We start from the raw sequence: 24,540 nt of genomic DNA, 5'->3' as shown, positions 1-24,540 counted from the left end.
CGTGCATTATCGATATATCATAACAAGGTCCGTGATACACTGGCTATTCTGGATTTCGACAGTGGTCTTCCATCCGTTAAAGTCGCATTGAATCGAATGTAATCGAAGGGGCATACCCGGAAAAAGGAGGAACGAGGAGAAGAAGAAGAAGTCATAACTGTCCCCGCGGTGGGTAAATAGAATCTTCGAATAGGTCGTTATCTTTGACGGGCGGAGAAGGCCAACACGGACGGATGTACAAACCGCAAAGCAACGGAATCGGGATGGGAAGTAGCGAGGGCGGCGGAATCGACGACGAGAGTGAGGGGGGGGGGAGAGGGGGAACAAAATAGAATTGGATGGGGTAGAGCAGAGGTATTTGCGGACGAGTGTGGTCCTGCTCGAATCGATATTCAGCATCTTCTCGTACTCTCCTTCTTTGGCCGCACGTATTCCGGCGAAACGCGATTCTAAATCATCTTGTCGAAAACAACATTTTCTTGTTTCGAAAAATATTGCGTAAGGTAAGAAAATAAAAAAAAAAAAAAAAAAAAAAAAAAACAAGTTCAATTAATTGGACTTTGAATGAAATCGTTTTAATGATTATCGTTAGCGGCGCAGGATAAATCCGTATTGAAAACATTAAATTGAGTTAATTCGCTTCGTTTATCCTCTACTCGGTACTATTTAAATCAATACCCGCCAATCTTCGAACTTTCCTCTTGATTATTTTTATTAGCCGCTTCCAGCTAGCCAGAGACTCAATAATCTATCGGAAGCGAAAGTTCGTGCTGGTAAGCTTGCGCGGAGTTTCGTTCCTTATTTTATCCGGTATTACATTTTTGCGTCTCCTCGGCCGTCAGCAACAATCTCTTATCCTGGATTACGATATTACGTCGGGTCTCTCCTCTCTTTTATGATGATCCTCGCTAATACATCTCGATGTATGAGGTGTATACGTAGACAAGAAAAGATACACGGGAGCGTTTCTGAGGGAACGAAAAACAGAGAGAATTTTTGCTCTTTGATACTCCCGCGAGAGAAAGGAAACGAACCGGTCGTCTCACATCAGTTGCACGATACTTTGATCGAACCGTTATATAACAATCTAAACTTTATCGCCGTCCACGGATTCTATCCCAGGAGTGCCACGCGCGAGAGGGGGAAGTCCTTTCAGTCGCCGGGCGACTAAAGTGTCAGAAAAATTCTGAGGTATTAAAGCGGTGCACTTTGAAGAATTTCTCGACAATTCTGATAAATGGCGCGAATTTGTTACCGTCGATGAAATGACGAAGTGCCCGTTCCTCTTTGGCCACCGCCCGCACCCGCGTAGATCTTCGCGCTGCCCCGCGCGCGATCGATCGATCGATCGATCGATGCGCTCGCGCAAAGCTTTGTTCCGGCGGTCCCCTTAAATTTTTCAGTGGAGAAACACCCGGGAGAGGAACGCGCAGCCAGCGAAATTTCTCCTGGCGGAGGTGCAAGACGCAGCGCAGCGCCAATTTGATTACAGGAGCTCACGGCGGCCTCCAAATGGAATTTTTTACCTATCGCGCTACCGGAATTTCTTGGGGCCAGCTGCCGTCAGCGCTCCACCGTATATTTATTCAGAATCTGGCTCGAACAAGCACGAGTTCGTTTCCGGGCGAGAATCGACCGGAACCTCTTCACGTCTCCGTTATATCAATCGTTCCCGATGATAATTTTCCTTTTCAAAAAAAAAAAAAAAAAAAAAAAGAAAAAAATCGCACCGCGATCGACGCCGTTAATCAGGGACGTTAATTTGCAAAATCATACGGTGTGTGTAATACTGTTGATGCGACTTTACACGCTGGTAGGAGTGGCTCAAAGGGGAGCCGCGCATCGCGTTTAATCCGGAGCTTGTTTATCCCTCCATGTAAATGAAAACTAAACGCGTTTTTTCCAAAGTTCTTAACGAACGCCGAGACTCCCGTGAAAAACCGGACGGGAGGGGAGGGGGAGGGGGAATTTCTCGCGGGGAAACTAGTTTGGCGAAACGAGGTGCGCGAGGTGATAATCAACGACGCTCCTTTGAAAAAGCCCCGGTAACCGGAAAAACGATTTTCCGACTAACACGCGCAAGGGATAGGGGAATTGTAAGCCTGGCCGCATTTTCGAAATACCTCTCTCGCGATTTCTTTACACACGAAGAGCTGTCTCCTCTATCTTTTGCTCGCTCGCTCTCGCTCTCTCTTTCTCCCTCTTTCTCCCTTCCGAAATTCTTAAGTAACGAAACTCCCGGAAGAAACTTCTTGCTCGGGGATGAATACGTTGCCGAGGATGCAAGAAGCGGGTGAAAATCATCCTTTTTTTTTTTTTTCTCATGGCGCGCTGAATTTGCTCACCATTCCGGAGAAGAAAATGAAGGGGACGATCGGGCACGGTATGCATGGAGAAAGCGCGCGCGCGCGCGAGACTAAAAAGGGAGCGGGAGTTGCAAGAGAGTGCTTTCTTTTTCCAGACTGACGGCTGAGTACGTGGAAACGGTGTGTCGTAGTTATTGAATCCGCCTTTCGCGCACGTATGTTGCCGCATAATGTAATCGAGTCGGTCTACGCGAGAGGAGACACTCGCCATCTCCGATGAAGGCGGATTCCTTCGGAATCGTGGAATCGATTTCTACTAACTGCGCGCCAAGTGCGTATTAAATGTGACCCGTTGCCCTTTCTGCGAAATATCGCGAGCACTTTACGGGAATAAACGGGAACGCCACGGTGACAGCGGTTTTTGACTGCAGTTTAAATGTGTTTTTATGCTGCCATAGCGCGCGAACCGCGATATCTTGCTCGAGAAATAAACAGAAATATACCAATCAAAATACAAAAATATTTTTCTACTATTTTTGTATTATTGTATAAAATATAGAAATAGAAATTGCGTCATAGTTCGCATCTCTGGAAGCGTTTTTATATCCGACGCCGAATACATTTATTCGTACGCGTATATTCGCCATTCAAAATGTGTCACCGGCAATTATGATAATTATTTTCGAAACACCGCGGAGATTAATTTAGCTCGCGTGAAGGCCGGCCCGTGCGATTACAAACTTGCGCCTGATAAAAGTTTCGAGCGCACGGCAGAGGCAAAGAACATGCAAACCTGAACGGAGGGCGGTTCATCGTGTCGCTAATGCGTGTCTTATTATGCAAATCCGGCGGACTCCATGGTGCAATTTTAAAATTTGCACGCAAAATACCTCGATCGCGCTCCAATAACTCGTTCAGTTAGCCGACCGAAAAAAGGATACTTTTCGCGAGCAAATCCGCGGATCAACGGTCGCTCTTCGCGAGCTCGTACGAATATTTTCGCATTCTCGGATCCCGCCTCACGCTTGTGCCGAGACCCGGCGCGGAAAGAAACGGTTTCGCAGAAACGGCGGCGTCGCGCGGAACGCGCCGAGCACCGGCATTACGGTCCAGAAAATTACGAAACTTCGGCGCGCCGTAAATCCATCTGGCGACCCGAGCCTCCTCGCCGACAGCGGCCGGTTTTAACGATGTTACTTGACGCGCGTCCTTGACGCGGCATCTGTCTCGTCACGCAGCTCCGGGGTTCCACCGGGTATTGCGATGTACTCGCGAATGTACTCGTTAGCAGCGCGCGACGTTTCGCAGCGTCGCCCCGAAGGGGGCTGACGGTGGCTCGCGGCACGTCGCGCAATGCCAGAAATGATATGCGGGAAGCGGCGTGCGCTTGCCTTCTCTCTCGCTCTCCCACGTTGAGAGGAAACCCCGCCTGCGGCCTACTTGAATCAATCCGCGACGTACGTACACGCGAATATGAATAAATATGACGCGCATTAACTCGCTGTTAGCGCGTACATGCCGCGTCGCAGTGGCTGCAAATGCGCCGCACGTCTCTATTATGCTCGGGATTTCGAACATTATTATGGTTATTAGATGTATGTATGTATGTCGTTAGGATTCCTTTAAGAGGCTTTGAAAGCAACAGCGAAGCGCGATGTATATCGGGATGAATCAGAGTATTTGTCACACTCGACATGATCGATTACACGCTATGATTATAGATACACGTGTGATACACATAGATACACATACGATTGTAGATACACACTGCGAATGTTTTAGCGAACAGAGTGACTCCGATTGACGCTTTGCGTGCGAAGGTCGCGAGCCACGCGCACCTCGCTTCGACCGCTTTTTATCGCATCGATATTGCGAGCGCGTTGTTTAAGCATGCCCCAACGTTGCTGTAACGCCACGGTGAGAGACGAGCGTGAAACGCCAAGCCACGCCTGAATTCGTTGCAATACGTCTGGGATCTAGCCCACATTCAGCTCGAAGTTCTGCACGCGTTGCGTCACGAACGCGCGCCGTTCCTCAGGAATTAGTTAATTAAGTTAATCTGGATCGCGTGATTCTTTCCGTGACTGAAAAGATTACATTAGCTGATGATGGACGGACGAGAGAAGTAATGAAGAAAAAAAACCGTGAAATAAATCACAAAGCATATTCAGAAAAGTATATTTCGAAAATTGTGTGATATTTGGACGAGATTGAGTTGCACATCAAACGAGATACTTAGGCGTCTGCCGATGTCGCTGAAAACTGGAAATTACAATGTAACGCCTTGCTACGTTAATCTATCATACGCCATTTTATTGTGACATATCTCCCGCGAAGAGCAACTCTCAACATAATATCGTTAAAATTATGCCGGCCACAGTAATACATTCTCATCAGCAATTTGCTGCATTGCGCGTCAGGTGCACTCGGTAGCGGAAAATCGAATAAAATCGCAGTCATCAGGTTCATTTCACGCGTGTATCCAATTCCAATTAGGCTAATGATTTCCTGGCATATTTCGCTCGTCGCGTCGCGCGCTCGACGTTTTTAACAGCGATATTTACGCGGGGCCATCCACCTCGTGCGCGCGAGCGCGTATCTCGATGCAGCTGCAGCACTTCATTAGACTGGATTCAATTTGCCGAAAGTTTTGTCGGATTTTCAATGCGCGCCGCGCTTGAATGCGCCTGATAGGCGCTCGTTGTAAATTAACGCCGCCGCTTGCTTTTTAAGCTGCGCGCTTTTAACGAAAGCGAATCGAATTATCGATGTTAGCGTCCGGCAAACGCTGTGTTTCCGATATTTACGCACCGCCGACTTTCACATTCATTTTACATCCGAATTATTCTGACGGAATAAGCTTTGAACAATCCCTTCGAAAATAAAAAAAGGGGGATGTCGATGCGTGTATCGGTTAACAGTGTAATATTATCACTCTTCCGGAAAACGGGAAAATTTAATGAATTTTGCTTCGCCGGAAAAAAAATCAGACGAATTAAAGCATTTTATTATAATAAGTAGTCACGTAGTCCGATTTTTCTTGTTTTCAAGTTAATAAATGAGGTGCAAAATGGAAATCGTTTCCTGTTGCTATCCTCATAATTTATTGTTTGAAAAATATCCGATCTTTTTTACTACAATTTCCGGGAATTTGCCGTTTTATAAAGAGATCCTTTTAATGAAATTCTCATCTTTCGATCTACTTCGCTGATTAAAATTTTCTTCGTTTCATTATCGATGATACATTAAACCGCGATCCGTGTATCCCTTCGTTTGAATACCGTTAATCCATTTCCATTAAACCAACAGCAAGATGTTTGTATATCCTGGCCGAGCGGCAACGCGCATCTTTTCGCTTCATCATCGCGCGAAACGCTTTTATGTAATTGTGAGGAAGTCCTCGGCGCGACGTTGACGCGATGCGTCTATCCGCGCCTTCGTTCATTTCCTCTTCCCGCTAACGAGAAAGCTCGGCACAACGGCGGCGCATCGCCCGCTTTCCGCAGCTTTTCCCGCTTATTGAAATGTAGATGTAGACGCCGGGCCGTGATGCTGAAAACAGCTCTGAAAACAGGAGGGGGGGGGGAAGAAGAAAAAAAAGAAAATGCCGTTTTACAGGAGGAAAACGCGACCGCTGCGACGGGCGCACGTTTCTGTTCGCGCTCTCTCGCGCGTACATAACGTCCACACGGGCTGCGAGTGAACATTCGCGAACGTGCATAACACACGCGCTGCTGGCGGAACATTGCGGAACAGCGGCCAAGATGCGACCCGGGAACGGACAAAAGGGCGGAAAGAATTAATGACGGCCCCATTCTGACGCTTCGCGAAACGATGCATCGCTGCCTCCGCGCTCGTCGCACCGCGCTCGCTGCCGGCGAATGTGTGCGACTCTCCGTCTCGCTCTTTCTCGCAGAAACGCATTACCCGTAAACGAGTTGTCGAGCGCCGGCAGCGTTAACGCGTCAAGATGCCGATAGGGAGGACGGGGAATGGAGATTAATCAGTCCCGCGTTGACGTTCGCCACATCCGACGAGATTTTTCTAACGCTCAATCTTCGTCGAACATGTGGAAATCCTTACGAATGCGAGAGATAATGGTATCGCCGAATTGTCGTCGTTATATTGCACAATCGAAATCTTGATTGCTGCGCGGTATCGCGAGCGATTATTCAATCGGCAAATTTTTTAAAATATTTGCGATCATTCGTTTTTTAATCGGATCATGTTTTATTTGCCAATTATGTATTTCGTTCATTCTCTTTCGTTATCTATTTATCCCAAGCGTATTGTAGTTTTTTTCCCCGACGCCCATTTGTTCGATACCGTGTCGGGAAAAATCTCTGGAAGCTTCTACGTTGACAAATGAATTACGATAAATGAGTTACGGAGTCCCGGCGACTTCGAACGAAAGGAAGACACGCTTCGGAAAAAAAAGAGGTGGGAAAAAGTACGTTGAAATGGCGAAACGAAATTAACCAGTTTTACATGGTCAACTTGCAGCTTCTATCCTACACTTCTTCCGACTTCCAATTATGTCGTATAAAAGAATTATCTCCTAGCAAATTAGCTCCGTCAACTGATTTTTCCTATATCGCGTCGCTTTGCATTATTTGCTAAATATGCAAACTGCAAATTGTCGCCGCGGAGCGGAGAAATACAAAATATCGATTAATATCGCATAATACGATTCTACACGAAAAGATTATCGCCGGAGTTAATATCCTTTTAAAAATCCGTGGGTTTTTTTAACGAAGTGCGGCAGATAATCTACTAACGAATAACGTTGTTGGCATAGCAACGCCTTATTTGCATTCGCTAATTGCAAAAAGTTCACGACGGAGAACAAGAGCAGCTTCCAATAGATTCGAGCCGCCTATAGCCGAGCGGCTATGCCGCGTGGGAATAATAGATTAATTAACTAGCTGTATACCGCGCGGTCGATTAATTTAGCGTTAATCTCGGCCGATAAGCTTCATTGAAGGCCGAAATAGCGCGTCGATCAATAGGTTCTAGACATTTCCCGTCTATTTGGACAAGTGATCGGAAAGGAGGCGGCGCGGAGCTTAATAAAGGCGCTCTTTTCATCAATCTCACGCGGCAGAATGGCCGCATCCCTTTCTCTCGATTTCGCAGGAACGCACCTCATCAAATTACATTCGCCGCAAATTTTTCAATCAACCGAGAACGTTGATTTAATTTATTTCAAGTAAATATTTTATTTCGAAAATACCGCCCTCTCTCGATTTTGCGGTAATTCGTATATAGAATAAATTATGAAGCAATTATGAAACGTCTCGATTTCCCGAACAAAATACATTCACATTTAATTGAATTCTCAGCAGAAAAAAAAGTGCACAATAAAATAACTTTAACTTAAACGCCATTCTTTGCGTAGTCTCTCATTCTCTCGGATTTGCATTACGGTCGCAAATATACCGGATCGAAGAGCGCGTTTCCATCGCTCTCAATTTACAATGTAATGTAGTCGGTCGCTCTCCTCGTTAATACCCTCTCCCGAGAAACTTCAAATTACACGTATCTCCATAACAGTACTATCCTCGCCGGCGAGAGAATCACCGGCCGTTAAACCGGATGAGGGTAAATTCGGAAAGCCTCGTGGCGCGCACACGCGTATTGAAGAGTCCCTTTCATTCTTCTCCATTTGTTTCCTCGGGGAAATCGTCAAATCCGCCGCCGATTTTCCCCGACCGTGTTCTCGATTCCGAGTGAGAGACGAACTAGCGGTGAGACTTAAAGATGGTTCCGCTCGGCAGTGTAAGTGCTCGCACGGTGAAACCGCGCGCTGTTCCTAGACGCGATTAAAGTGACCGGCTCGATTCGATTCAAATCGGATTACAAAGCGGCGGAAAAACGTGCGCGAAGCGACCGCGAGAATTCAAATAACAGCACGGCTCCATTAACGTGTGCGGAGAACTAACATAGGAATCGTTCTTGCACCGCGGCCGGGATAAAGTTCGCGGGACCCGCCGTCGCTGCAAACTGCGATTCTTCAGGCGATTCTCGAGGCGATTTTCAAATGCCTATGTTTTTTTTTTTTATTTAAGCTCGAAGACTCGAAGTGCCTTCTTACTTTTTTTGCCGGCGTCACGCCGGCAAGCTACGAGGAATGTTCAACCGGAAAGATGTTAAACGTTTATGCGAGATTACGAGATGAGAGTACTCGCGTTTCCGTAAAATGCGGTGGAAACTTATGACATATTTATTAGCACATTCTTCTTTAGTCTCGGGAGAGATGCTTCACTGTTGCAAACGTTTCTCACGTGTTATCTTCAACTTTTAAAGTTGCTAAAAAGTGCAGATTCCACAAAATTAACTATTAGATGTAAAAATATTTCTAATATTTAATGATAACCACTCGATTATTTAACTCAGTTGTCAGCAAGATTTTTTCGAGAGAAAAAAAAGATCCATTCATACGAGCAAAAAGCACTTGTTGCTCTTAGATATTGATTCACGATGTGACAAATACTTGAGTGTGTTTTCCGCCGCTCTATCTCGAGATTGCAGCTCGATTCGGAATGATAAACTCGAGCATAGATACACCGCGGCGAGAGACTCTTGACTGCGATTATCGCTTACATTACCAAACACTTGGGCAATTACGAAAGTTATAACGACCGAGTTCAGCTCGATTGCGAGTAATCGCGGGCGCGGAAACGTCGAGCGGCGAGAAGAGCCGCTTGGAAAATTCGCTTCTCGAAAAGTTCCCGTGAAAAAGTTTACCCGTTACGTTGGGATAGCGATGTTGCGAGCGGGCGAATCCAAGCCCGGGCAATGATAAATTTTTATTCTTGCAAAACAGGAGATTGTTATTCTCGTTACGATATTTTCAACTTCTCAGACGCAATGTTTAATTAACTACGTCGTGTACGCCGGATGCGCCCGCGCATCCAGGTCAGTCCGACGAATCTCACGGTTTTTGCGTGTCATTCGAGGGAACTTCGGAGAAACTTGCGAACGACGGTACTTTTAATTAATCAAATAGAACCAATACGCTTTTAATGTAACAAGGTAAAGCTGCTTCATTAGCGAATTGCCTCGAAATCACAATGTGGAAACGCGATCCTATTTTTGTACCTTAATTCAGACGAGAATAATCCCAAAACGAATTTCTCCTTTCCAAAACCGCGGACTTTTAATCTTAGATCTTCATTAATCACGCGAGCACGCGTAAGGAGGGTCGGCTCTTGTCGTTCGTTTTACAAAAAGTCCGTCCCCGGGAGACGCGCCTCGTTCCGCAAATAACTCCGTCAATTCATTTAGAGCGATTACTGGACGACAACAAATAGATTCATTATGTCGGGAAATGCCGTCGCCGGAGCGTGTGCGCGGAATAGAGAGAAGGATCTAGATTGAGAAGTATACGCACGCGTGACGGGTTGTATATTGCGCTTTTCCCCTTTCATTTACGCGGAGTGCCGCCTTCGGCTGCCTTCGCTCGCTGTTTGTACACCTGCGCTCGCCTGTGCGTGCGCGCGTGTGTTTGTTAATCTCTTCTGTACCAACATCTCTCCCCCCTCCCCCCTCCCCTCCCCCACCCCGCGTCACACCCACCGCCTGATTCTATTGCGTGCGATGACGAGACTCTCGTGTCGCGTCACCGTGCCTGCGAAAGATTGGGCGCTGCGTCGCATTTGCAAAACAATTAATTGGACCGGTCGCTCTCCGTCCGAATCGATTGATAACTTCACTGGATAACGATCGCGCTGTGGCTGACGTCAGACGCGGCACGCAAGGTCAACGTGCAGTTAACCCACTGCAGCAGAATTCGCAATGGATGATGTAGGCTAACGAATTTATACCTTCGAAATGTCAGAGGTGGTCGAGCGCGCAGCCAAAGAGGCAGACAGTCTGCTACAATAAGAGACGGAGAGGTTGATCGCGAGTGATTTGTTTGAGATGTTTGACGGTCTTTCATGCGGCCTACATAAATTGCTTCGCTGACGGCTGCTCTGCAAGTTTTTAGGTCGAGAGATACGCCATTAATTGCGCTGGAATCTGTAGTAATATTTTTTTTTTAGGTTGCAGAAATGTTGAGACTCGCGATAATAGACAGTTAATTTATCGCGGCTTATTTAATTATCAAACGATGTAAACCGAGGATTAATCAATTTGTTAATTGAGAATGTAGCTTTATTACGCGGATGGATTCCGCGAGACGGAACCGACCGCGAGATCTTGCGGTCATCAAATTCTTGGTGCCCTTTGAATAATAATCCAGCATCCGAGGTAACCACTTCAAAGCATTCTCGGACGCAGCTGGACATTTGGGTTGCACATTCCTCTATTCAAGATCGCAGTAACTACTTCGCATCATCTCGTTTCTGGTTCGCTCACCTGTACACTCGGGTAACCTCAAATCACCATCTTTCCTCTTCAGAGCTCAAGTATTGTGATTCGACGAAGACTCGTCGAAATATCATCTATGCTTCGCTCTTCTCTATATTTTACATTTCATGAAATTTCACTAAAATATATAAATTAAAAAAAAGAAATTAAAAAATAATACGACAGAATGATCTGATTGTTAATATCCTTGAAACTTTTTTGTACAATTATTACGCAATGAGGGGAGAATTTGCTCGCAGCGCATGAAAGATTGAAATCTCGACAGATAAATTTTCGGACGATTTATATTGCGGAAGGCCTTGCGAGGCTAAAGCGCAGAAACTTTCGCCGAATGTATATGTATGTGCATATGCATATATATGCATGTGCGCACGTGTGAACACAACGTTTACTCTACGTGCACCGGGGCCGTTTGCTTTGACGTCATCGACGAAGGACCACGGTTACAAGGCAAAGGGTGCCCCGTCACGTCGGAGGTAAATTAGTAGCTTGAGTGTGCATCTTGGTGCAGAACCCGGGAGGACGGGCCCGACGTTAACGCGTTAACACCGTGACTGGTTGCGGGCTGCAGCAGGCTGTTGCGGTAGTCGTTGTCGGCCGTAGCAGCGGCGGGAGGAATCGACGAGGAGGAACAAAGAGGATTTGAGGACGAGAAGTCGAGCGCAAACGTTCTTCAAAACTCCTCGCTCCTCTCTTCGCCGACTCTACTTTCCTTCCTCTCGAGTGCAATTCGCGTCATAATTTTTTTTTACATTATTCAGCGTAAGAACCAAGACAGCGGGAAGAGTCGGCGATAAAGACACGAAGAGGCGAATAAATACGAGACATTTGACGGCGACCGGGAGACATGAACTTTTATTTTTATGGCACGCTTCTCTTGCGCTTCGGCATCCAATGGCGGTGCTCGATCAGTCACGAAGAAATCACGACACAACAGGCTGTCTCGCGTCGCGCAAAATATGAAAATACATTCACGCCGTGATTCTTGTCGGGATAAGCCATGAATTATTAAACAGAAGCCACTCGGAGTTTTTTCGCTCAGTTAGTTTCTTTGTAGCGTCGCTCTCTTACATAAGTCGCGCCTCTCCTCAACACTCCTGAAAACGGCAGTGTCGCCGCATTGACGATCTAATGAGAATACGTGTCACATCGTGACAGCGTCGGCGGCTGTCAGTGACGTCGGCGTTAGTGTCGGCGCGAGTGCGAGTGCCGAGATTAATGCGACAATGATGCACGGCCCGTAGTACAGAAGTTTCGCTAGAGAGAGCGGGTCGAATCGATGGCGAAGAACGAGCCGCGCGCCTCGCGCGGAAATAAATTTTCATCGGGAGAACCCCGGGGTGGAGAACTTTTCCAATAATAACAGAAATATAAATTACGGGGATGGGGCCGGCGATAACGAAGCGCGGAGGAGGAAATACATCGGCGGCGGGAGGGAGCGCGCGTAACGAGAAACGAGAATACGATTGAATGAAACAAATAAACGAGATACGGCCGTGGTTTGCTGCTCGGCCTGAAAAGCGCGAATCAGTGTAACGATTAGAGTATTGCGCCGGTTGCGCGGCGAGGGAGAAAGAGAGAGAGAGAGGAAGAGAGAGAAAGGAGCGTCGCGTATTTGGATGTGCCGAATATATCGGGCCGGGAAAAGCGTGTCGGCCAGAATAACGCCGTCGCCGTAGCGTGAAACGCGCGGCAGGACCGACAGCGAGAGCCGGGTGTTTCGCATTGGAGATATTGCATTAGCCCATCTCCCCCTCGCCCCGACCTGGTCTCAGCCGCTAACTCTTGCATACTGAATGAACTTATTGTTGGCGCAAGTACGGTACGGGTCGCGCGATTTTACCGAAGTGCTCGCAACGGAGAATCGCACTTCCGCGTTAGCATTGTTGCTGGCAATGCGATTGTTTCACGGCGAATTGATACTTCTTTCCGCTGCCGAGACAATGGACGATGTAATATGAAATTTGCGTAAAAAGCGAAGAGCGATTGTTCGCTTCTCGGCGCGCGCGTCGATATCGATTACGCTAATGCGCGCGAAAAAATTGCACGTTGATTTAAAATAGCGAGATAATCTAAATTCGTCGTTCTTTTTTGTCGGAGGGGCTCGATCGAACAAGTATTTCGCATATAATTTTCGCTATCATGATTTATCCTTCCCTTCCGAGCAGCTCCGGCTTATTTTCCACACGCTCGATAATACTCAACGATAACGTGTATCCGTCTACTTTCCGTGGAAGAGTATTGTGTCTGAGGCGCGAGCGCGAGCGTGCGATTATTAATACAAAACGAGCGCCTTCGTCCGTCATTCGTCACTGTCGAAGAAACAGCGGGGCGGCGGCAATCAGAACTTCCTCCTCGCGGCGCCTACCTTATTCGTGGGCACCGCGCGACGTTATTTTTCGCAGGAAATTACCCACTTTTCTCTCCTCATTCACCTCCGTCGCTTCGCGACGGTATACATATATATATATATATATATATATATATATACTGTGCAGTCGCGTGTATACGTCGCTGAAATAAATCAGCCGGCGCATCGATCGTATCTCCGCGCGGGATCGCGATTTCGCCGCGCGGATATCGCTTCGTTTCCCAAAACCGTGCCTCCTCCTCAACCTGAAACGATCGCTAATTTTCGCCCGGCTCTTTCTGCCTCGCCTTATCTTCCCGCACCTTTTAAAGTTAATTTTGTTGAATACTCTGTGCTCTCTATCCGATCCGGACATCTTTACGGCGATTCGGGTCAATTTATGCGCGTACCTGCCCAAGGTACCCCAAAAGTACGGAAAGGGACAGATAAGAACGATTGATCCCACGAGAATTGATAAAAACAAAGAAATGGGGGAGTTATGGGGAAAAATAAAGACGAAGGAATAATCGCCCATACCATTGCTCGACCCTTTTGTATCGCCCTGGAAGCAACGGGTCCTTATAGACGCTCCGAATTTCATCCGAGATTTTATATGCGATCAGAAAATATAAACAATGACTCTCTCTTTCTATTAAACCCCGAGGTATTCTTAACTTAGGTATTATCTTATCTCGATCTGTATGTTTTATTTTGCGATCAATACAAATATTCTTAATTTGCATTATGATTTGCTTAATAAAATACAAAAGGAGATATATCGAAACTAAAGTTAAAATTAGTTTGACGTTTTATGACGTCATTTAATATTATTAAGAACTTAATAATTGATTAATAAAAGTTTTGCTTTCGGAAAAGCAAAGTAAAAGGAAAAACAAAATTAATCAAGCGGCATTAATTAAAAGCTGGCAATGAGCTTTCGCATTTCCTCTTTGCTCTCTGTAAAAGATTACTCTTTGTGATCAAAGTCGACATAAAAATCGGTGCTTTATTTATAAATTGATATAAATTATTTGCTAAAAATTTGTAACAACGAAACTTATTGATTACAGCAACTCTAATCGCATTTAAACGGCGCAGCTAGGAAGTAAAATGTAAAGTACGTAAAATCTAGAATATAAAAGCGAGCGTAAAATCTGGAATACGTGATTTCTTTCTCAAAGCGATTTTAAACAACTTTAACCGCAGAACGGTTGGATCTCCGAATCGTGATTTTGGACGAACGGCCGCAATAAAATCCACTGGATATCGCCCTCCGATCGCCGAGGGGGATATCACGAAGGTTTCCGCGAGCAGATAAAGAAAGAGAGGGAGAAAGAGAAGGGCTGCTTAGCCCTTTTGGTTAAGGTACCCGCCGCGGAATAACCTTTGACCGACGTAGCCTTCAGTTCCGCCAAAAGCCGAAAGCTGTCGAAAACGGAAAGGCGCGCTTTATTCGTTTCTCCTCTTTTTCGTCGTTTCTCTCGCCGGTCTCGGCAGCGGCGGTAACGAGGACGGGACTTATCCGGCCCCGAAATCTCCGACGAGAAATTGCGAAAGCCGAACACAAAGAAGCTGCGTGCAGCGGGCACCGGCAAGAGAAGATCGTATCTCTCTCGTTTCTGTCATGCCGAAACGCGAAGAACGAACGAACGAACGAACGAACGAACGAACGAACGAACGAACGAACGAACGAACGAACGAACGAACGAACGGACGGACGGACGGACGGCCGGCCGGCCGGCCGGCCGGTCGTGACACGAAATGCACCGCGAGTGCATCATGCACACGGCGTTCTCTCGCTGTTAGCCCATCGATCTCTCCTAACGCCGCACGAGTGCAACGGACTGCGGAGGATGTGCAGACTCATCCACGGGCACAAGAATCGGCCGTAATCGCCGATTTTGACGTGACTTCTGGCATGTGCACGACGGACGCCTTGCAAAGGTCGCTTTAGCGTTAAGAGGCGACGTTGAAATGGCGATTCTCACAAAGGCAAAGGCGCTATATTTTCTCTTATCCCGCGATGCATAATACTTTATAACCGAGGGAGAGCTAGACGGGCAAGATATTTGATAGCAAACTTTTAAGATGTAGGTTTATTTTTGTAAAACAAAGTTTCGAGGGGAAAATCCACTTTTTTAAATTTCTCAACAAGAAAGGAAGTTTTTAATTATAAAAAACCATTCTTTTATCCTCGAGATTTTTTATACTACAGCTGTACTCTCATCTCTTCACGGATATTTCTCTCTGTAAAATCATTTTATGCGGCAACTTTCGTCGTCACATTTTACGCGAACGAATTTTCGGTCGCTCTCATAGATACGCGACTCGCCCGAATCCCTACGCTCGCTCGCTCGCGCCCAGAGTGTGATTCGAAAAATTTCTGGATATCGAATATTTTGCTTTCTTTAACGGCGCCGGAGGATGGAACTGTCTCCTCCGCGAATATCCAAACTCCCCGGGATCTATATCAAAAAGCGAGTTTGAACTTCTTCTTTTCTCCCCGATGTATTTCTTCCACATCTGGTTTTCCCGTCGCGATATCACGTAGCTTTGAGAGACCGTAGTCGCTCACACGGTTACATATACGCGCAATGTTCTTCTCTATCGGAGAGTGTCGTTCGCGATACTTTGCAGAATCAATAATAAAAACCTATACTTGAACCATAAATACTTGAGGAATATGTCGCATGAAATGTCGCTTTTCGAAACATCGATATTGATAAACCGCGATGACGAGCGCGTCTGTCGTTTGATTTCTTAATCGGAGAATTATGTAAACTCTCGTGACTACTTTATTAGCGCAACGCGCTCGGCTTTCGAGATCAATCTCGGAAGAGATGCAATCTTCAGGAAATTATCCCCATATATAAACATACACATATTTAGTATGTATGAGATAACGATGACTCGCGTTGCGAGCATTTGCATGATATGATAGAGCTCTGAGAATTTACGATTATTTCTGAACACCTCACCACAGACGTTTCTACAGCGTTTATCGAGATTTTTACGCCGGCCGAGTTTGCTTCCACGCGAGAAACAAATAGCGAGACGGTGGTGATTCGTTCGAAAATAATACGCACATTTCGTACATTCGCATTTCGCATGACGTATGATATAGGAATGGAGCTCGCCCGCGCGATCTTTTTCCTCCTCGTTTTTTTTTTTTTTTGGTTCCTCCGCGCGTCGTGTACCTTCGAGATTTCCGGTTTGGCATCCATCAAGCCCGCCATTTTTCTCGTCTCCGACGGAACCCTCGTCGACCTCCGCGAACACATGGGACAATGTGTGTATCTTGGGTCGGGATCGGCGGATCCGGGATAATCCGTTGAATAAAATAATCGATCCTCGCTGCGCCTGACAAGGATATATCTCTTTTCCTTATTCATTTGGGAATTTATATTAATGTCACCATACAACACGTCACGCTGCTGCACACTAATCCGCAAACGGAAATTTTTTTTTCACGCTCGCATACACGCTTGCGCTCACGTGCCATATATATCAACATAATTACACAACGTTTCCTGTCAGGTTATTAATGGAGAGAGGTTTAAAAGATTCATTAGAGAAGGGCGGATCGAGAGGAGCAGCGTGCAAAATTTATTTTCGAGAAATTACTACCGTCACATATTTCGACCGGTGTAAAGAACGAGTTGCTATCATTAGTTTGAAGTTTAATTACCGAACTGAATAATGAATAGAAATTGGAAATGAATTGGAAAGAATAAAAATTTCTACTAATAACAGACTCGTACGCATACACATTTTTTTTTTTTTTTTAATTAATTATATTTTATCGAAGCGATTAAGACCCGTTCGTCAGCGCATACAAGATGTCCAAGAATTATCGTGCAGCAACTTGGACGACAAATTTACTCTAAATCGGTCGATAAACATATCAAAGTAACAGCGGTAATTCTCTCTCGGACTTTCTGTGCAACAGCGCAAAGTGGTGCCGAGCACCAGTGATAATAAAGCGCGGCGAATAGTCCGCTGCAATTTCAGCGCGTTTCAAGAAGAATCCGGGGATATCCAACACCCGGCGATGTGCTATCTTTCGTGCGCTTTAACAGCGTCATCCTTCGTTCGGACATATCGCCGAGCGTCTCCGGGAATTTCTGGCGCCGACGTTAATCTCGCTTGGCGATTTTTCTGTTTCAAGGAGCGGACGGCTGCCCGCAGGACAGCGTGCCGAACGAGAGCGGCGGTTGCAAATGCGCGGATTGTCCGCCCATCAAGTGTCGACCGGGTCAACGGCCGGATCTGGTGAAGGGGTCGTTTTCCGGTAGCCCCGGTAAATGCTGCCAGCGCTACAACTGCGTACCCTCAGGTAATAGAATCCATAAACGTGGACCGTGTTCGCGGCGGGAAATAGTGTTTGCCGAGTGTAACAAATGGCCGTGTGGAAAATCGGGCTGTTACGGTAACCGGGAAAAGTGATACGAGGGTGGCGGAGTGTTACCGTGTTTCTCCTCCGATTAAGCGCCGCAGCATACGCGAAATGTCAGATCGATAATAATGTTGATATTCAACAGCCGAGCATTGTGCGCATTTTAAAAGCGCGCTCATAACGTTCATTATTTTATTGAAGATAAATAAATAAATAAATTTTCGATTAATATGAAATATCGAGTCCCGTTATCAGTGAAATGCTGATTTTAAAACCTACAAAATTAAATAAAATTCTACGTGAAATATTGGAAATGCGAGCGACGAAATCGCTGGAAATACAAACGTTTCGTTCCGCTGTGCGGAAATTAATGCAGCGAGGGACGGAAAAAAAAAAAAAAAAAAAAAAAAAAAAAAAAAAAACAGGGTTTACCTTTCGCATCTTCTCCGCTTTAACGAGTCGATAACGCGCACTCACGGTCTCCGATCGCATCGGTTGCCGCAGGTCACCACCATCGAGTGGCCGAGTCGTCCTGTCCCGAGGACAGCGTCCTGACGGACGATGGCGTCTGCAAATGCGTCCCGACGTGTCCGCCGCCCAAGTGTCGACCTGGTCAACGGCCGGTCGAGGTGCGGGCGGCCAAACCCGAGACACCCGGTAGCTGCTGCCCCCTCCACGACTGCAGGCCCTCAGGTAATTACGAAAGGTCGTAATCGAGGCTGGCTCCTGTCAGGCGATAGCAACGGCGCGCGGAATACGCCGTATATCGGATCGATATCTCGGATCTGCCACCCCGCTTCTCCCCCGCTCCGCCCCTCTCTCTTTCTCTCGCTCCGTCTCTCTTTCTCCCGCACGTCCTCGCAAGCCGATACGGCCTCTCGCTCTCCTTCGGATGCTCGAATTGCAATCTGACGAGGCAACCTCTCGTTCGCCGGGCTTGTTGCCCCGATATACTTCAGATATCGGCATGAAGGACTTCCCGCTTGATCGTAATCAATGTGTTTCCTGTACGAACGTATTACGTCACCGAGGGAGAAAAGAAAGAGAAATTATTGATTGTGTGACGAGAATAGTGACGTTTTTAGAAAAGCGAGGAAGAAGGACGGGGACGAGAGGAAGACGCTATTTGAAAATTTATAATAACGTTGTTCGGAATTCTCGAAATTTTTAATAAGCTGCTACATCGTCGTCAAGGGCGACTTTCGAGTCGACGATGCGAATTTTTTCTCTTCTAAGCTGAAAATGTTAGAATAACAAATACAAATATTTCTTGCGAGTTTTCGCATCGTTTTCACAGACTATGTGAAAATTAAATAGCTCTTTAAATACCGATGCGGTCACCGTTTTCTAAAATTCCTCCTAAAATCCGCTGCCGCGCGGCTAACGGCATCAGAAATGCTAGTCGCGCAGATTGTAAGCAGAGATAACGCTCAGATGCGATATTTCACTGTGCAGCGAGCGCGGCGGTTTTTTAAGTTACGACGTTTAAAGTTACACCGCCCTCGCTTCTAGAACTTTCGATCTACCTGTTGAATTTTAATGAAGTCATTCTTATCTCGCGAAATCGCGAGCAAACGTGTGTGCGCGCGCGCATTTCTCCCAGTTGAAATTTAATAGCGCCTTCGTGCCTGTTTTAAAATTTAATAACGTTTCTACCGCGAGCGCGCCATGGACAGCTACAAATCATTACACTAGAAACATTATTATTGCGGACAAGAGGTTACTCCTTTCGGTTCTCTCAAACGATATCGATTTATCTCGCTCGATTGCGCTCCCAGCGTAATTCGCTACTTTCGGACTTGAAAAGGATCCGCGACGGCTCTTCGCGTTTCAGTATCGTACTTAAAAAAAATACGCGACAGCTTTTACGAACAGAATAATTAAAATGTTTCATTGTGTAATAAGGAATAAAGTAAAATATTATATAGAGTATTAATATAGAATACATGTCGCACGTAATAATATACATTAGTATACAATAGAATATGTATTTTCATACATTTGATTATATAATATATTACATGCATTTCGGTCGATTAAATAGGTCTCGAATATCGTGCGTCTCTTTCAGCCTATTAGATTCCCAGCAATTAAATACCGTTTTACATCATACGGTAAATTCACTTTGGTTTCTGTATCGCGCAAAACGGTGTTTAAACAGCTACGCGACAGTTAAACAGCGTTCTACCTTGTTAACAATATTCATTAGCCCGTAGTCCGCATTATCGGTCACGCGTACACGGTTGATGCCTCGTTTAATTAATACGCTTTCGTCGAAAAGTACACGCGATAATAAATATTGACGTAAACCGTAGTATCGTGCTGCGGCAAATAGCGATACATCCACATTAAATTGCACAGAGAGATGCTCCCCCCTCCTCTCTGTTTCTCTGCTTTTGCTACAAGAATATATTTAACCATGTTAATTACAAAAATAATTACTTCACGACCGATTTGGTGTCCCAATTGAAACTGCTAATGATATTTGCAATTGATTCGTTGTAATTATTCTTTCATCTCTGCAAATGTTACATGGTTTTATTCGAACATTTGTTCTTTTTCCCAGAATATTCATTCATTTTTCACACTTTGCGATGTGGGCTCGCTCTTCACTCCGTAGATCCTTTATTTAACACATCCTTCTTTCCTCCCGAGCCTTCTCGGATCTTCATTCTTCGCTTCCTCTCCGCCGAGATTATACCTTTAATATTTTCTACAAAGCGCTTTTATTGCCCTCAATTTGGGCCGTCGATATCGTCCCCTCCGTACCGCTCCGGTTACAGCGCGGATTACAAAGAGTAATGAAACATCCCGAATAATGAAATGGAATAAAAAAAAAAAGGGAAACCCTCGAGCATATAAAGGAACCCACAATCTTTCATATTTCTTACAAAAGCTCACGAGTTTAGCTTTTTTTTTTTCTTCCTGGTGGTAAGCTACACATGTGAAACGGCGGGAAAACGTATTACGCGTGGGACCGCCGACCGCCAACCGGGCGGTCGACCTCTATCCGGTGAAAAAAATTCGTGCAAATTTTTTCCCTTTCAACGCGAAACATACGTGTGTCGCGACAAGGAAATAATGGAAGCTATGAGCGCCCGGCGTGTCGGGCGGAGGCTCGCGAAAATTGTTTTTGCTTCTGCGTTACTGTGCCGATTTTTCACAGGAATGTGCCACTTTAAAGTTCGGGAGGCGTTATGAATGAACGCTCGTAAATGAAACGGCGCCGTGGATGGATCGTGCACACCCGCATCCGGCCGACCGCCTGACCCACATGTTTCTTTCGTGATGCAAAAGAGCGTGCGCCAGAGTCGGCGCTTACAGCGATGCGATAATAATTGAAGGATTTTTCAGGCGGTGACGCAAGCGCGCGGGTGAAAGTCGAGAGGCGATGCTTTGAGCGTATTTACGATATTCGAATTCGACAATTAAAATGCGAAAAAAAACTTTTCTGACGAAAAAATAACGCATCGATTAACGGATCGGTGAATCTAACGAGTTGCCGATGGCAACTGATGCTGCATCGAATGAACGTTATGTATGCGAAATTATACTTGCGCTTGATCACAGCGCACGCATCACTTTCGTCTCGACGACAAATTAATTTTTCATCAGCGCCGACGTGGCGACTGGAAAGAAAGCTAGCGTGCGGATAGCGCTGTCTCATGCAGAAAAGATCGGCGCTCAAGAGTTTGCTATCCAGCTGAAGTGCGCTTGGGCATGTAAATTTCACGCGCACGTACACTCGGCTGCGCGAGGAAAGCCGGAAGAGATGGAGGCAGAGCGCATAAATAAAAGCGCTCTAAGCGATATGGAGCGCCCGGTGAATAGCGGAGTCATCGCGGGAAGCTTAATTTGAGATTTTACATGAAAAACGCTCGACGGCTTTAACGGCGGCGATACGATCCCCGCCGGTCATCCGTATAACAAAATAATGTCGCGGGTAATCAGATTTTCGCGAGCTATTAACGACTGAGAGACGTAAGGCGGCTCAGTGCGCGCGTTAAGAGGACTATGAATATTAAGCGAGATTGCAAATCTTTATGAGATTCCGCAATTTCCGCCGCTTTGATGATTACCGTGCGAGGGCTTGTCGTCGCACGGAAAATCGCCGAATAATGACTTGATCGTTCGAAGAGGATTGCGCGGCTGGGTTATTATACGCGCCCGTAATCCTGTATGCATAATTAACGGCCGTCTGACTAATAATACGCCGTTTCTCCGCCGTCGTTGTCTGTGCATGAGACGAAATTCGTCCGTCGAAGACTTGAAGAGGGCGACTCGTTAAAAGCGTGATTGCACTTCGCGCGAGGTCGCGATTTTTCTCGAGGTAAACGAGGTTGCGAGCAAGCGGGCTTCTCCCCCTGCTCGACGTCGAAAAATCCGTCGCAACAATTTTATGCAAGAGTTCACAAACTCCGGGAACACCGAGGCACACTCGCCCAAGTTTTCCTCGTTCGCTCGCAAAACTACCATATTTGGGTTAGCGACGCTTCCCGGCGGTAATGCCGTGAGTTATTTATAAACCGTCTTCGGAAAATATTTTCTATACTTTTTATCTTAAAGGACGGATAATCAGGAATAACATTAGAATGAGGTTTGATAGTTTTATCGAGAAAAATATGCTTGAATTTCTCACATCCGCTATTTGAACAATATAATAATTCTGCAATGTGATAAAAAAAATTAGCTGAAATAAAATTAATTTCCAACTTTAAGATCCAAAAGATTTCAAAGGTTTTTTTCTTGCTTTTTTGTAATTTTTTCAATATAATTTTTTGTTTTGTTTCACGGTAAACTATTTTATTAGCAACTGATGCGCGTTTTAATCGCTTAAACATAAAATATATTCCACTATACACGGATTAAAGCATTAATCGCAATTTACTCAACTCTCGCTTTATTCGTCATTTATTCGTCCTTTCCAGATCCGATCTCCTGGGTGAAGCCCGAGGAGAAACCGCAGAACTGCATTCACGAGAACGTCTCGAGGAAACTCGGCGAGGAGTGGAAACAGGGCGACTGCATCACTTGCGCCTGCAAGGAGGATGGAATCGCATCCTGCCAAATGACTATGTGCAAGTCCTGCGAGAACGCGATACCGCCCGACCCCGGCGAATGCTGTCCCCATTGCCCGTTCCCGACGAACAGCACCTTTGATCACCGCCCGGACGAGTCCTGCAAGCCCTTGGACGATTGCAAAATGAAGTGTTACCATGGCTTCCGCACCGACAAGAATAATTGTCCGATCTGCGAGTGCGCTGACGATTTGGTAAGAGAATGTAGAAGAATCGTAGACGATTTTGAGATTACATTTTATTTAACGCCGCACGTATAATGAATAAAAAGCAAAATAACGTAATAATAATAAGATAAAGGAAAGTGACGTCACGGCTGCACTAACGCGCGCTTCATATAATCAGCATTTTTATCTGAACGAATTTCGAATTAATAACGCGTATGTTCCATGTAGATATTACAATATGTAACGTTTCACGATATAAACGCGATAATAGAACAGTTTCGAACACGCGGCGATGACAAGAAGTGTTCCGTTCTAACTGACGATTGCCTGCAATGACAGTGCAGCGCGTCGTCTCTCGCAGTATCTCTTCGAGCGACGGCCGCAAAACGTACGCTATCAACCTTAGTTAAGTGCAGCCGTCCGTAGCATTATGCCGCGCGGATTTCCAGTCGTGACCTATCTAGAAGAGAGAGAGACACAGTTTCCCCTTATCTCTGAAAGCGTACCCGCAGCTGGAGGAGATTTCTTCTCGGAATTATCGCGCCAAGTTCTCGGATAAGAGGAATTCCGACGGTCTCTCCGCTCGGCGGTGCCGCCGCCGCCGCCGCCGCCGGCTTTTCTCTTCCGGTGAAACTGACGACTCTCGTCTGCTGCAGGAGGTCGACCTCGTGCCGGATGTGCTGCCGGAGGATTACAAAGTTTGCCCGGAACTATCGCATTGTGGGCTCAACTGCGGCGACCTCGTCAAGGACGAGGACGGCTGCTCGGTGTGCGCCTGTCAGACGCCGCCGCGCTACCCGTCGCCGAACGACACCGCCCTGGACACGACGAACGACAAGAGGATCTGTCCCGAGGTGAAATGCGACCTACACTGCGAACGAGGCCTCGTCATGGACGAGAACGATTGCACGTTCTGCGAGTGCAAGCCGCCCACCGCCAGCTGCCCGCCGCTCCTCGGATGCAGAAAGAGATGCAGCTTCGGTTACAAAACGAACAAGCGCGGCTGCTCCGTGAGTACAACGTTTAAATTCACGTACCAGCGCGCGCCGAGTGTATAGAATAGAAGATGAGAAGAAAAAAATGCAAATGGGGTAGAATAAAAGTAACTGGAGTAAAAGATAAGGAATTATTTGTTCTTTTTCTGCATGCAAAAAATAAAGGAGACGGCGATTCATCTGCATTTTATTTGAGAAGTTTTGCATATTTGTGTCGTATGGATATTAAAAACTTAGGACATGCATCTGTGATTTTCTTTTGAAGGTATGCCGCTGTCGAGCTTCGTGCATGGACCATTTGAACGAGACGCATCCGGAGGGATCGACTTGGTATCCAAACAGCTGCACCACGTGTACGTGCGAGCCTGGCGGACGGCTTAATTGCAAAGAAACTATCTGCTCGGTGGCCTGCAATAATCCATTGCCACCGAAATCAGGCACTTGTTGCCCCGTGTGCCCGATCACGGTATGTCTTATGTCGCTGACTTTTTTCAGATTTTGATGTATAGCAAACGAGGGTGACATTTGGTAGGTGTAGAATTTTAGAAATGATCTTAGAATATTAAAATGTGTACATTTTATTCATTATTAGCCACTAAAATCTTAGAAAAATTTGTAGACCTAGCAGTTTAGAATTTATATTTTTTTTACTATAATGCATTGAAATTTTATATTTTAAACAAAGAATGCTAAACTATATCTTTTATTCATTTTTATTTTTCAAAATTTTATATCATAACATTTGCTAGAGAGAGAGAGAGGGAGAGAGAGGGGAGGGGCTCGATTTTAGAATTTTCCTTACTACAATGCATTGAAATCTTATACTTAAAAAAGAAGAAACGGTCCAGAATGTTAAAATGTACATTTTATTCAAT

At 45.9% G+C, this 24,540-nt stretch overlaps 1 protein-coding gene across 11 annotated transcripts in view; it reads left to right on the top strand.

Annotated features, from left to right (window-relative positions):
• LOC105675150 (cysteine-rich motor neuron 1 protein) overlaps window positions 1-24,540 on the top strand; it is a 255,196-nt gene that overhangs the window by 226,573 nt on the left and 4,083 nt on the right. For 9 of the 11 annotated variants that reach the window (XM_067354884.1, XM_067354883.1, XM_012372062.2 and 6 more), the window contains exons 7-11: window positions 17,198-17,365; window positions 17,930-18,118; window positions 22,354-22,697; window positions 23,327-23,680; window positions 23,931-24,131. In XM_067354884.1, coding sequence (XP_067210985.1) covers window positions 17,198-17,365; window positions 17,930-18,118; window positions 22,354-22,697; window positions 23,327-23,680; window positions 23,931-24,131 — 1,256 coding nt within the window. The remainder of the gene's footprint in view (window positions 1-17,197; window positions 17,366-17,929; window positions 18,119-22,353; window positions 22,698-23,326; window positions 23,681-23,930; window positions 24,132-24,540) is intronic. The other 2 variants (XM_067354889.1, XM_067354890.1) reach the window with 2 other exon arrangements.

This window comes from Linepithema humile, chromosome 5 (assembly GCF_040581485.1).
Source record: "Linepithema humile isolate Giens D197 chromosome 5, Lhum_UNIL_v1.0, whole genome shotgun sequence".
Lineage (NCBI taxonomy): Eukaryota > Metazoa > Arthropoda > Insecta > Hymenoptera > Formicidae > Linepithema > Linepithema humile.
Note: the sequence above shows the minus strand (reverse complement) of the source record. Positions and strands in the feature narration are given on the sequence as shown.